The sequence below is a fragment of the Mustela nigripes genome, chromosome 15 (assembly GCF_022355385.1).
Source record: "Mustela nigripes isolate SB6536 chromosome 15, MUSNIG.SB6536, whole genome shotgun sequence".
NCBI lineage: Eukaryota > Metazoa > Chordata > Mammalia > Carnivora > Mustelidae > Mustela > Mustela nigripes.
The window spans coordinates 25,808,291-25,822,031 of NC_081571.1; the positions used below are offsets into that span (position 1 = coordinate 25,808,291).

Genomic DNA, 13,741 nt, shown 5'->3' on the forward strand with positions numbered 1-13,741 from the left:
GAAAAGTCATCTATAAAGTAATTCTTTAGCATAAAATCTTAAAAAGTTAGTACAGAAAATATACAACTGGGGTGTTATGAGGAAATAAATGCATATAATAAATATCTGAGAAAAAAATAGTGTAGCTATACAAATCATAATCAAATATAACTATGATATATTTGCTTGTTGTTCTCAAAGTTTAATTCGGCTCACTTTCTATCTTCTTGGTATCTGCCTGCTAAACCATTGATAATCCCAACAAATATTGAATGTATAGAAACTATGTGAGAAAGCAAGTAACTCTGCACCAGGAAGATTTTTTAATACTCATAGGTATAGTATATGTTTGTAACAGACTTAGAAGTAATTAAAGAAACATCATACAAGTAAAGAATGGTATCAAGGACTTACAGTTAAAATCAGTAGGGTAGAGCCAGATCAAACAATTCTCTTCCAATACCCAATAAAATAAAAGGAAAAACTGTACTGGTTAAGTGTCAGTACCAACAACAGATTTGAGAGACACTGACTGAGAGTATCCCTCGCCACCTCTTCTGAGTTGGAGGGAGGAGAAATTGCTGATGATGGGATAAGGGTAAAACACAGGAAATAAACAAAAGCTAACTTTTTTTTTCTGGGGGGTTTGCTTTGTTTTGTTTTGTTTTTATTTTTTTGATAGCTAACTTTCTGGTAAACACAGAGATTCTGGTGTTCTATGCTGAATTGGGGACCAAAATGAATCCCAACACAATCCCATTATGGAAACAGGATTTATTTACCACTATAAGTGTTCTATTTTAGAATTCATTCTAACAAAAATCTCAGAAGGACAAAGACTTGTATCATTCCAGATGAATTCTCCACTTTCTCCCTCACCCCCTAACTAAAAGTAAGTAAAATAAAAAGCCTGTATTCATATTGTAGCTCTTTGGGGAACACAACTAGCCAAGGATAAAATGCAAGGAGAGTAAAAAGAGATTTATTCATACCACATCAGAGAAAACAGAACATCACACCCCAGCCACATCAAAGAAAGCAGAACACCAGGTCAGAGTTGTTACTAAGACAAGTCTTAGTAACATGGGGAGGGGATAGAGAATGAGAAGCACAGAGATTACGCAAACATACTACTGAAAAGAAAAAGAAAAAATAGAGTCACTACGTAAGAAGGGGAAAAGTCAGAGAGAGAACCTGATCTAGAAGATAATCTATAAAAAGAAAACGCCCTATGACTTTTTGCACTAAGAAATAAAAAACAAATTATATAAAAACAACAACAATAAAAAGCTAAGGGAAAAGTGAGGACCAAATAACACCATTACAAACATAGGTTAGCTCAAAAGAGAAGAAAGGCTTGAGCCAAAAATAGTTAATACATAAGAAAAAGACCAAAGATCAGAATAATACAAGAAAAGAAAGTGAATATGAAGGAGGACAAAAATAATTCAACATAAGATAATTAAGTTCCTGGGGCACCTGGGTGGCTCAGTTGGTTAAGGATCTGCCCTTGGCTCACGTCATGATCCCAGGGGCGCTGGGATCAAGCCTCACATCAGGTTGCTTGCTCAGCGAGGAGCCTGCTTCTCCCTCTCCCTCTGCTTGCTGCTCCCCCTACTTGTGTTTGCTCTCTCAAATAAAATCTTGAAAAAAAAATTTTTTTAAAGACGGTTAAATTCCTGAAACATAACAGAATAAAAATAATACCTACCTGAATAGAATAATATTTTTTAAAAATATTTATTTTTTTGACAGAGATCACAAGTAGGCAGAGGGGCAGGCAGAGAGAGAGAGAGGGGAAAGCAGTCTCCCCACTGAGCAGAAAGCCCGATGTGGGGCTCAATCCCAGGACCCTGAGATCATGACCTGAGCCGAAGACAGAGGCTTTAACCCACTGAGACACCCAGGCACCCCTAGAATAATATTTTAAAATGTAGTGTGTTAAGATATCTTTGAAATGAAGAGCAAAACCTTCAGTTTAAAAAGAGATATAGGGGACGCTTGGGTGGCTCAGTTGGTTGAGCAGCTGCCTTCGGCTCAGGTCATGATCCCAGCGTCCTGGGATCGAGTCCCACATCGGGCTCCTTGCTCTGCAGGGAGCCTGCTTCTCCCTCTGACTCTGCCTTCCACTCTGTCTGCCTGTGCTCGCTCTCGCTCTCTCTCTGACAAATAAATAAATAAAATCTTTAAAAAAAATAAAATAAAATAAAAAGAGATATAGTATTGAAAGAAAGACTAATATGGAATAATAAAAGTCAAGAGATATTCTAGTTAAGGTACTGAACCTCAAATAACCTAACACAAAGTTAAGTAAAATAAAGATTCTAACCTTAATTTTTTAAAAGTGCTTTTTCATAATCTTAGAGAAATATTTTAGGAAATAATACTGCTTAAGTGACAAAACATTTATCTAAATTTAAGTAATTCCTCCCATTTCTCTTATTTATTTTCTTCTGTAAAGTTTGAGTAAAATTAATTTTTATGTCTACATGTTACACTGTAATATGATTCTTTTTTTTTTTTTTTTTTTTTTTTTTTTTTGAGAGAGAGCATGAGCAAGAAGAAGGTCAGAGGGAGAAGCAGACTCCCCATGGAGCTGGGAGCCCGATGCGGGACTCGATCCCGGGACTCCGGGATCATGACTGAGCCCAAGGCAGTCGTCCAACCAACTCATTCACCCAGGCGTGCCTATGATTCTATTTTTAAAAAATTAGATCTGTTTGTGGATGCACACTTCTCCATTCTTTTTTTTATCAGATTTTATGCACAAAAATGTATCTAAAATGAAAATCACCTAATTTTAATGATTATTTATTTATGGGTAAAAATTTTTCTTTGCATTTGGTGTATTATTTGAATTCTGTATCATGAATATGTACCATTTTTATAAAAAATAGTAACATTATTCTTTAAAAAAAAAAGAAAAGAAGGATAAGAGGTACTACAAACAGAAATGAAATGAGACATTTCCAAAGTTGCTTCCATAACAACTTGTCAACAGGTTAACAAGCCACACAGAGAACTGCAGAGTGTGGGAGAAGAACATTAAATTGAAAAGAATTTTTTGAACCTAGTCCAAAAAAATTATTACATTTGAAACATTAACATGTAACAATGTAACAAACATAATGACTTTACCTTTAGCTAGTAAAAATGTGATCCAAGAAACTTTTAGCACCAACACAGAGTTTATTTCAGTAGATATCCTAGTAAACAAATAGAAAGCAGGAAAAAATTTTTATACTGACAGTTTTCCAACTATCTCTTCTTTTTGCTTGTTTTAAATTATAGGCCTAAACTTACTGCATAAGAGAATACAATCAATTTTAAAGGCGTAATTTACACAGTAACTCAATTTGTCTCAATTAGTGTTTTCACCAAGATATTTATATTTAGCCCAGAGAACAGTATATATCTTGTGAAGGAAATATTTAATATTTCAATTCTAAACTAAAAATATGCACAAGAAGTGATATACTATGATGTACTTTGTTTCCAATTACTTAATACTTTTCTGCTCCTTGCTTTCTAATTAAAACCAACACTTTAGCAGAAAAATAGAGGTTTGGACAACTCTACCAATTTAATACTATGCCTTGATAACCTGTTGATATTAACAACTGGACTAGATTAATATAATGAATAAACACATAATTTCCCATTATATCAATCACCTTCAATACTAGTAGGTCAGTGGGGCAGAAAACCTCTTATACTACACATTCTGTTTCCAAAGAAAACCTCTAGAGCTCTTACATGGGTATACTGTTGGAGCATGTATCATACATTTAAAAAAATAATTTGGAAATTTTAATATACATTGTCACATTTACTCTTACACAAAAACTATGTTCTTAGTCTTAATAAAGTTAATAAAATGTCAATAACAGATACTTAAAAAAGATTAACTCAGTGAATTTACGTTTTTTCCAGAACTGTTGATACGTTGCACTGAATCTACTTCCACCCTATTAGTTCTCCTTGTAGTAAAAGGCACATATTTCATACAATTTTCTTTGTGAGAAGATAAATAATCTACATAGGGTTTTAAATCTATGACCTTAATTTATGATGTAGCATGCTATAATCAATCAAACTAACCCTGGCATTATCAACATGTTTGGGATTCTTCCAGAAAAATCTTTTGAAACGCCAAAAAGATAAAATTAACTTGCTCTGAACTACTTACAAAGTGCTGGGTTGTTTCAAATATATAAGTTCACATGTCCTAAAACAAAGAAATAATTATATTAACATTATGGCTTTTTTAAAAGTTACTTTAAAAATTTTTTTCATAATATAAAAATCAATCTTATGATGCTTTTTTCATCTTATTTCAAGAAGTATACATTTTTGGGGTGCCCAAGTGGCTCTTGGTGAGTGTCCAGCTTTGGGGTTTTGGCTCAGGTCCTGATCTCAGGGTTGCTGGATGGAGCCCCGCACTGGGCTCCAAGCTCAATAGGGAGTCTGCTTGAGATTCTCTCCCTTTCCGTCTGCCCTTCCCCCTGCTCATGTGCACATTCTCTCCATAATAAAAAATCTTTTTTAAAAAAGTATACATTTTTTTTAAATTATAGAATTATTTTAAAAAGTTAAAGTAAATTTTTCCAATACATGACACTTCACACATCTGTAATATCACACATTTTGTAATATCTAATTACAAAAGGACTGGATTTCATATGTGCATTTGTAACTCAGAATACATTTTGTAATTAAATCTTGATTTAGTTAGAATCCCAGATCAGGTCATAAAAGCTTACTTAACTAGTAGCCTCACTAAAATAACTCAACTTAAAAGTACTATAAAATCTATTTGTTTAGGACAATGACAGAATTAGAATCTTCGCAGACCTGCTTCCCAGTATAATAACTACAATTCATTGAAATTATTTAAAAAGTCATTTAAAGTCTCTGGAAATTCTCCTAAGGGCATACAGCAAAAAAGGAAATATTTTTTCAAGAAAATATACTAACTCCTGGCAAGAACAAAAATTGTGGAATTCAAAGCAAAGCTCACTTCCTCCTCTCCAGCTCAGCATTATAAAGCTCTACTTGGGCAGGTGCAGCTAAGACACAGGACTCCTTCTCTCCTCTGCTCCCAGCCTAGGACCATCACTCTGGGAAAGGAAGGTTACTAGCACATCTAATCACCCCGAGCTTTGAGTTGTAGAAAGTCTATCCCAGGCAGGAGGAGCTGAGAGGTCTGGGGCTCCCATCCTCCACTTAGCTACCACGTATACAGCAAAAGTTCTATTCCAGGCACAGCAGATCAATATTGGGGCCTTGACTTCTCTTACTCCAGTCAATTCACAGGACGGAGGTTTCAGACATGAAAGGCAATCTGAGAAAACCAGAGACTATTACCTCTCCTCAGTGATACTTTTTTTTTTTTTTTAACTTTAGAGAGAGCAGGAGAGAGAGAGAGATAATAGGCACAGTGGGCAGGGCGCCTGGGTGGCTCAGTGGGTTAAAGCCTCTGCCTTCAGCTCAGGTCATGATCCCAGGGTTCTTGGATTGAACCCTGCATCAGGCTCTCTGCTCAGTGGGGAGCCTGCTTCCCCCCCTCTCTGTCTCTGCCTGCCTCTCTGCCCACTTGTGATCTGTCTGTCAAATAAATAAATAAATAAATAAAATAGGCACAGTGGGAGAGGGAGAAGCACACTTCCTGCTGAGCAGGGAGCCCAACTCGGGGCTTGATCCCTAGACCCTGGGATCATGACCCAAGTGAAAGTTAGATGCCTATCCAACTGAGCCCCCCAAGAGCCCCTCTTTTTTTTTTAAGTTTATTTATTTGTTTTTTTTTTGAGAGAGAGAGAGAGCTAGAACGTGCACATGTACAGGGGCAGAGGGAGGAGAGAGAGAATCCTAAGCAAGCTCCATGCTCGACTCAGTGCAGAGCCAGCCACAGGGCTGGATCTCATGACTGTGAGATCATGACCTGAGCTGAAACCAAGAGTCAGCTGCTTAACAATCCGAGTACCCAAGCAACCCCTCAATGAGACTCTTAAAGCAGGGGTGACATTACAAAAGAAGAAGACACTGTCCCCATGCTGACCTCCCAAGCAGTGGCACAGAAATGATGGCCAGGGGGAGAGGCAAGTCTTAAAAGATAAGAATTTAAAAAAAAAAAAAAAAAAAGATAAGAATTTTTTTTTTTTTTAATTCAAGAGAGAGACACAGAGAAAGCAAGAATGGGGAGAGGGGAAGGAAAGCAGAGGAAGAGGGCAGGAGAGTTGAACACTGAGCCCTATGCAGGGCCCAATCCCAGGACCCTGAGATCATGACCTAAGGTGAAGTCAGACACTTAACCAACTGAGCCACCCAAGCAACCCAAGAAAAAGGAGTTCTGAAGCTCTCTCCAAGGTAATTAACTTCATTTGGAACATAGTGTGGGGACTTTCAAGGCTAATTGCTATTGAAAACAATGGAAATTTTGGTGGTGAGCAAGTTAAGAGGAAGCTAACAGTTTTATGAAAGCAACAAGCTAAATTCCAGACCACCAAAGAGAGAACAAGGGGAAGTAACAGCTAAGAAGGGCTCTCCTGGAAAAAGAACAAGCCTCAAGACTAACCTCAAAGACTATTCTTGCAAAGGGAGCCAAATTTAATTGGATCAGACTGTGAAGCAATTTCAAACGTGGGGTATTGTCATAAACAGCAGAATAGTCAGCAATTAGTGCAAGGTAACAGCTAGGTATTAATAAGAGATCAGGGGTTAGGGGGGAATGCCTGGGTGGCTCAGTTGTTGAGCATCTGCCTTCAGCTTGGGTCATGATCCTGAGGTCTTGGGATGGAGCCCCACATTGGGCTCCCTGCTCGGTGGGAAGCCTGCTTCTCCCTCTCCCACTCCCCCTGCTTGTATTCCCTCTCTTGCTGGGCCTCTCTGTTAAATAAATAAATAAATCTAAAAAAAATAAATAAGATCAGGGGACAAGACTGTCAAAGAGAACCCCTTGAAAATGACTCACCTCAGAGTAACTGCTGCATACCCAATGGCTACACTGAAGAGCAATAGCAGAGGCTACACACTATGGAATAAACAGACCTCACTGAAATAATACAGAGAGGTCACTAAACAAATAAACAACCACAAGAGAAATCCCCAAGAGAAAGGATAATCAGTACCTAGAATTACCACGGTGTTATCAAAAATGTTCAGTTTACAAAAATAAGTGAAATACGTAAAGAAGTAGGAATGTATGACCTCTACATGGGAAAAAAGCAGGCAAAAAAAAAAAAAAAAAAAAACTGTACTTGAGAGAACTCTGGCACCAGACTCAACAGAGACTTCAAAAGAGCTACTGTAAATATACTCAAAGAACTGAAGGTAACCGTGCTTAAGGAAGAAAGAAAGGTATTCTGACACTGTCTCATCCAATAGAGAGTATCAATAAAGAGAAATGATTTGAAAAGAATCAAATGGAAATTTAGGTTGAAAAGTACAATAACCAAAATAAAAAATTCATTAGATGGGCTACACAGTAGATCTGAGCTGGCATAATGAGGAAACACTAAGCTTGAAGATAGGTCAAAAGAGATTATGTTGCATGAAGAACAAAGAGGGAGAGAAAAGAAAAATGAAGAGGTTCACAGAAATGTGGGATACCAAAAAATACACCAATACATGTGTAATGTGAGTACATGAAAGAGATCTGGGGGTGAGGGTGGGGAGGTGCTGGGGAGTGGAAAGAGCAGAAAAAATATTTAAGGAATGAACTGAAAACTTCCCAAATCTAATGAAAACATTAATATATACATCCAAAAAATATAAAGTCCAATTAGATGAATATAAAGAAATCCACACCCAGATATATCACAGTAAAATTGTTTAAAGACAAAGAGAAAAATCAGGAAAGCAACAACAGAAAAATGATATAATATGTATAAAGGAACCCAATAACATTAACGGCTGACTTCTCATGAAACAATGAAGATCAGAAGGCAGTAGGATTACTTATTAAAGGTACTGAAAGAAAAAAAAAGTTAACCAAGAATCACATCCAGCAAAACTATCTTTCAAAAGTGAAGATGAGGAGCGCCTGGGTGGCTCAGTTGGTTAATCAACTGACTTGATTATTACCTGATCATACCTGATCAACTCAGTTAATGATCTGGGAGTCTTGGAATCAAGCCTCAACATTGGATTCCCTGCTCAGCAGAGAGGCTGCTTCTTCCCCTGTCCCTCACCCTATTCCTGTGCTCTCTCTCTCTCTCAAATAAACAAAATCTTAAAAAAAAAAAAAAAAAAATGAGTATGCCCTTTAAAAAAAAAGTGAAGATGAAATAATGACATTCCCAAACAAAAGCAGAGAATCTGTTGGTAACAGACTCACTTTACAAGAAATACTAAAAAGTTCTTCAGGCTGAAAACAAGTAACCCAAAACTGTAATTCATATTCACATGAAAAAACAAAGAGCACTGGAAAAGGTAATTATGTTATGATAAAAGATGGCATAATTGAATATTCTCCTTTCTTCTCCTAATTATGTAAAAAGCAACCGTAAACACAATATGTATATAATTATATTGTTAAGCCTATAACATATAGGAATGTGATGTATTTGACAATACCAGCCCAAAGGAGGTAGTCAAGATCAAAGCTGTATTGGAGTAAACAAAGGACACTAGATGGTAAACCAAATCCATGGTAACAAAGGAAAAGAACAAGAAATGGTAATAAGACAATTAAGATAACAAACTCTATAAATATACACTCACTTTCCTCTATACTCTCAATTACTTTATAAGATACAACGGAAATATCTATAAACCGATGAATGGATAGACAAAATGTGGTAAACCATACACAATGGTTTACTCCATAATAAAGAGTAACAAAGGATTGAAACATGCTACAATATGGATGATCCACAAAAGCATGCTAAGGAAAGGGGCCAGTCACAAAAAATATGTAAATTAAAAATTTGTATTAGAAAATTACTTAGGGGTGCCTGGATGGCTCAGTCAGTTAAGCAATTGCCTTGGCTCTGGTCATGATCCTGGGGTCCTAGGACAGAGCCCCACATTGAGCACTCTGCTCGCGGGGAGTCTCCTTCTCTCTCTCCCCCTGCTCCTCTACCCTATTAGTGTTCTCTCTCTCACTCACTGTCTCTCAAATAAATAAATAAAATCTTTTGAAAAAAAAAAGAAGAAGAAAATTACCTTATAATAAGCTTATAGTATCAAGAAAGAATTTTTAAATAGAAAAGATGCTTAATGTCTGATGCAGTTTTAAATTATTTTGTAACTTAATGTAACTCATAATAAAATGCTGTCATACAGTAAAAGATAATTGCATTCATTATAAATCTGTGCTTAAATGGTACCACAAGCAGTTGCAGCTATTGAACACCTAAAATGTGGCTACTGCAAATGTAGCTGTGCTATAAATGTAAATTACACACCAAAGTACTCAAAAATACTTAGTATGAGAAAAAAAGTAAAATATTTCATTTATAAGTTTCATGTTCTTATTAAAATAAAACTCATATGACATAAAATTAATTTTAAAGTGTATAAATTCAGGGGTGCCTGGATGGTTAAAGCCTCTGCCTTTGGCTCAGGTCATGATCTCAGGGTCCTGGGATCAAGCCCTGCAACGGGCTCTGTGCTCAGTAAGGAGCCTGCTTCCCCCTCTCTCTCTCTCTGCCTGCCCCTCTGCCTACTTGTGATCTCACTCTCTATGCCAGATAAATAAATTTTTCTTAAAAATATATAAATTCAGTAATTTTTAGTATATTGACTTTGTTTTACAACCATCACTATCTAATTCCAGATATTTCCATCACCCCCATAACAAAACCCATACTTAACAGCAGTACTCCCCATGCCTGGCAATCACTAAAAATTTACATTCTGTCTCTATGGATATGTCCGTTTGGACATTTCATACAATGAACTATATGGCCTTTTGTGTCTGGTTTCTTTCACTTAGCTTAATGCTTTCAAGGTTCATCCATGTTACAGCATGGATATTATAAATAATGTTGCTATAAATATTAGTACTCAAATTTTTGTGTGAATGATACATGTTGAAATATTTTTGGATATATGGGTTAAAATGTTAAAATAAAATTCACTTATTTCTTTTAACTTTTTGTTATGCAGCTACCAGAATATTTAAAATTCATGGCTTATGTTATTATATTTCTCTGTGACAGCATTAATGAACCTAAAAATAACTTTAAAAGCTACCATTTATCAGCGATCAAAAAGAATGAAATCTTGCCAATTGCAATGAAATGGATAGAGCTGGAGAGTATTATGTTAAGCAGAATACATCAGTCAGAGAAAGACAAATACCATATGATTTCACTCCTATGTGGAATTTAAGAAACAATACAGATGAACTAAGGGAAGGGATATTAAAAAAAGAGAGAGAGAGAGGGAAGCAAACCATAAGAAACTGTTAATGATAGAAAGCAAACTGAGGGTTGCTGGAGGGAAGGGGTGTGAGGGATGGGCTAGACAGGATAATGGGCATTAAGGGGAGCACTTATGATGAGCACTAGGTATTACATGTAAGTGACGAATCACTAAATTCTACTCCTGAAACCAGTATTATACTACGTGTTAGCTAGAATTTAAATAAAAACTTAAAAAGCTAGTTCTTATTACACACTTAGTATGTGCCGAAAGGTGAGCTAACCAATAACATCGTCTTACTTAATTCTCACAATTACCCTACAAGGAGAGTATTACTGGCTATATTTTAGATTAAAATTGAGGTTTAGAGAGATTAAGTAACATTTCCCTAGCTTACACAGTCAGTAAGTGACTGAATACTCATACTTAGATCTGTTTAGCTTTTTTAAAGTCACCATAATCACTATGGCATATTGCTCTATCTACACACACACACAGTCTGCTCTGAAATGAACAGGCTTTGATGTCACAGTTAAATTTCCTAACTGTTCTTCAGTAAAGGTACAAATAAGATAGAAAAAAACTCTGCTAATTCACTTTAAGGCCAGTAAGCACTAAATTATCTCATATAACAAGTTATATTAATTTTAAAGTGTATAAATTCAGGGGTGCCTGGATGGCTCAGTGGGTTAAGCCGCTGCCTTCGGCTCAGGTCATGATCTCAGGGTCCTGGGATCAAGCCCTGCATCAGGCTCTGTGCTCAGTAAGGAGCCTGCTTCCCCCTCTCTCTCTGCCTGCCCCTCTGCCTACTTGTGATCTCTCTCTCTCTGACACTATTGTCTACAGGACAAAGAGCAAGCTCCCTAGCAGTCGGATCCCTTCCTCCCTTTCAGCCATCAGCAATATCAAAGTACATCATCCTGCTGCTTTGCCTTTGGACACATGTAATCACTCTGCCTGGAAAGCTCAGTCCCAATTCCTCCACATTTTGTTTGGTGACTTTATCCTTAAACCTGTTCAGACACTGCCTTCTCCTAAAATTTTTACTTGATCAAAAGCATCCCACAGGGGTACCTGGGTGGCTCAGTGGGTTAAGCCTCTGCATTCGGCTCAGGTCATGGTCCCAGGGTCCTGGGATCGAGCCCTGCATCGGGCTCTCTGCTCAGCAGGGAGCCTGCTTCTCCCCCTCTCTCTGCCTGCCTCTCTGCTTACTTGTGATCTCTCTCTCTCTGTGTCAAATAAATAAAATCTTTAAAAAAAAAAAAAGCACCCCACAATAACCCTTCTTGCCCTTAAACACACACAATATTTTGCACACTATATAATTTCTATTTCTCACATAGAATCCTCTACAATAGAGCATCACATGCATCACTGCATTATTTTTATTAAAAAACATAATTTAGTTGCTATATTTACTATAATCATAGTGTCACTAGATGTTTTATGTCACATATAGCTGAGTCACTTAGTTAAATGCTTGTTGTAATTTCTTAATTTATTTGCAGTAACAGCTAATAGCTAGCCTAAAATTGCTGAAGGAATATTCTACAAAATATTTCCAGAAGTTAATTGATATCAAATACATATATACATATATTAGTAGTCTAATAATTTAGGGAATGATAAATTCAACAGATTCAACATATTTTATTATACACAACTTTTAAGAACCCTGGTTTGCAAATGTACAGTCTGATTTTTAAGGAGGGATATAGTATGTAAATTTTCCTAAACTGGGCCAGAAATTTTTTTTGTTTTATAAACATTCCTGGAGGGGCACCTGGCTAGCTCAGTTGGTAGAACATGTGGCTCTTGATTTCTGGGTCAAGAGTTGAAGCCCCACATTGGGCACACAGCTTACTTAAGAAAAACAAAACTGAAAACATTAGTGGAAAGTTTACTGTTTATTACAGGTACTGGACTCAGCACCATCTGCATTATCTCATTTAGAACATTAAAAAATGTAACAGGGTAGGCACCATTATCAACTCAGTTAACACCCGAGAAAACTAAGCACTAAAACTAAGCACTAAAGTTAGGTAACTCACTTGGTCCAAGATCTTACAGTATATGTTGGAGCCCAGAGTAGAATACGAATCTGTCGGACTCAAAAGATTCCTTTTTCTTCAACATTAAACCGTACTAGAGCCGCTCTTTTTTGGTAGGGCATCATACTAGACTGTTGTAGAGAGAATTTTTGTGAACTCTAATTCTGAACTCTACTTACTAATCTGAAATAGCCAGTGTTTTACACTGGTCTAAAGAAAAAAACATAGGGCATAGGGGATAGGAAGAACTCAAATACTTCAGAATTACCCATATAATATTTGACTTTCTTTCTTTTCTAACTTCCTTTAGCCCCCAAAAGAATTGTAAATACAATGTATCACTAGAAAGTATGAAGGGTAAAGAGGTAAAACAGAAATAAATATCCAAGTAGATTTCTGATCTCAGATAGCGAAACAAAAAACCTAGAAGTATCTAATTAAAAATATTACAGCAGGGAAAAAAAAATCAGGACTGTACTCCAAGTCATTCTCACTAAAATTCTGTATCTAGAAATAACCTGATGATAATAGATTTTGAGGTACTAGTCTTTACAGAATAGATTTTTTTTTTTTTAAAGATTTTATTTATTTATTTATTTGACAGAGAGAGATCACAAGTAGGCAGAGAGGCAGGCAGAGAGAGAGAGAGAGGAGGAAGCAGGCTCCCTGCTGAGCAGAGAGCCCGATGCGGGACTCGATCCCAGGACCCTGAGATCATGACCTGAGCCGAAGGCAGCAGCTTAACCCACTGAGCCACCCAGGCGCCCAGAATAGATTTTTTTTTTAAGATTTTTTATTTTATTTATTTGACAGACAGAGACCACAAGTAGGCAGAGAGGCAGGCAGAGAGAGAGGAGAGAGGAGGAAGCAGGCTCCCTGCTGAGCAAAGAGCCTGATGCGATGCGGGGCTCGATCCCAGGACCCTGAGATCATGACCTGAGCTGAAGGCAGAGGCTTTAACCTACTGAGCCACCCAGGCACCCCCAGAATAGATTTTTTTAAAATATTGGCTTAGAGACAGTTTTGCTTAATTTATTATACTGGTAACATATCCTCTTTAGAAATGTAAGTTACTCATACAAAACCATGGTTAACATTTTGGTACTTACTTCTTTTCTAGTTACTGTCATTCAAAACATTAGTGTCAATACATTACTTTATTCAATAAATACAACCTCTTTCTGCAGTTATAAGCACAGTATATCCTGCTTTATTTATTCAGCATTAGAAGCATTTTTCTCATACTGTTCTAGTCCTCATCAAATTTTATATTTAATATTATAACCATTTTTGCAGATTGTTAATATTCCTCAGCAAATTTTATTTTACCTTTATAATACTTA

General features: G+C 36.6%; 1 protein-coding gene across 1 annotated transcript in view; it reads right to left on the reverse strand.

Annotated features, from left to right (window-relative positions):
* Positions 1–13,741, reverse strand: part of RB1 (RB transcriptional corepressor 1) — a 159,891-nt gene that overhangs the window by 111,757 nt on the left and 34,393 nt on the right. Inside the window, exons 5-6 of the mRNA XM_059378222.1 lie at positions 4,169–4,207; positions 3,118–3,185 (exon numbers count right to left, since the gene is read on the reverse strand). Coding sequence (XP_059234205.1) covers positions 3,118–3,185; positions 4,169–4,207 — 107 coding nt within the window. The remainder of the gene's footprint in view (positions 1–3,117; positions 3,186–4,168; positions 4,208–13,741) is intronic.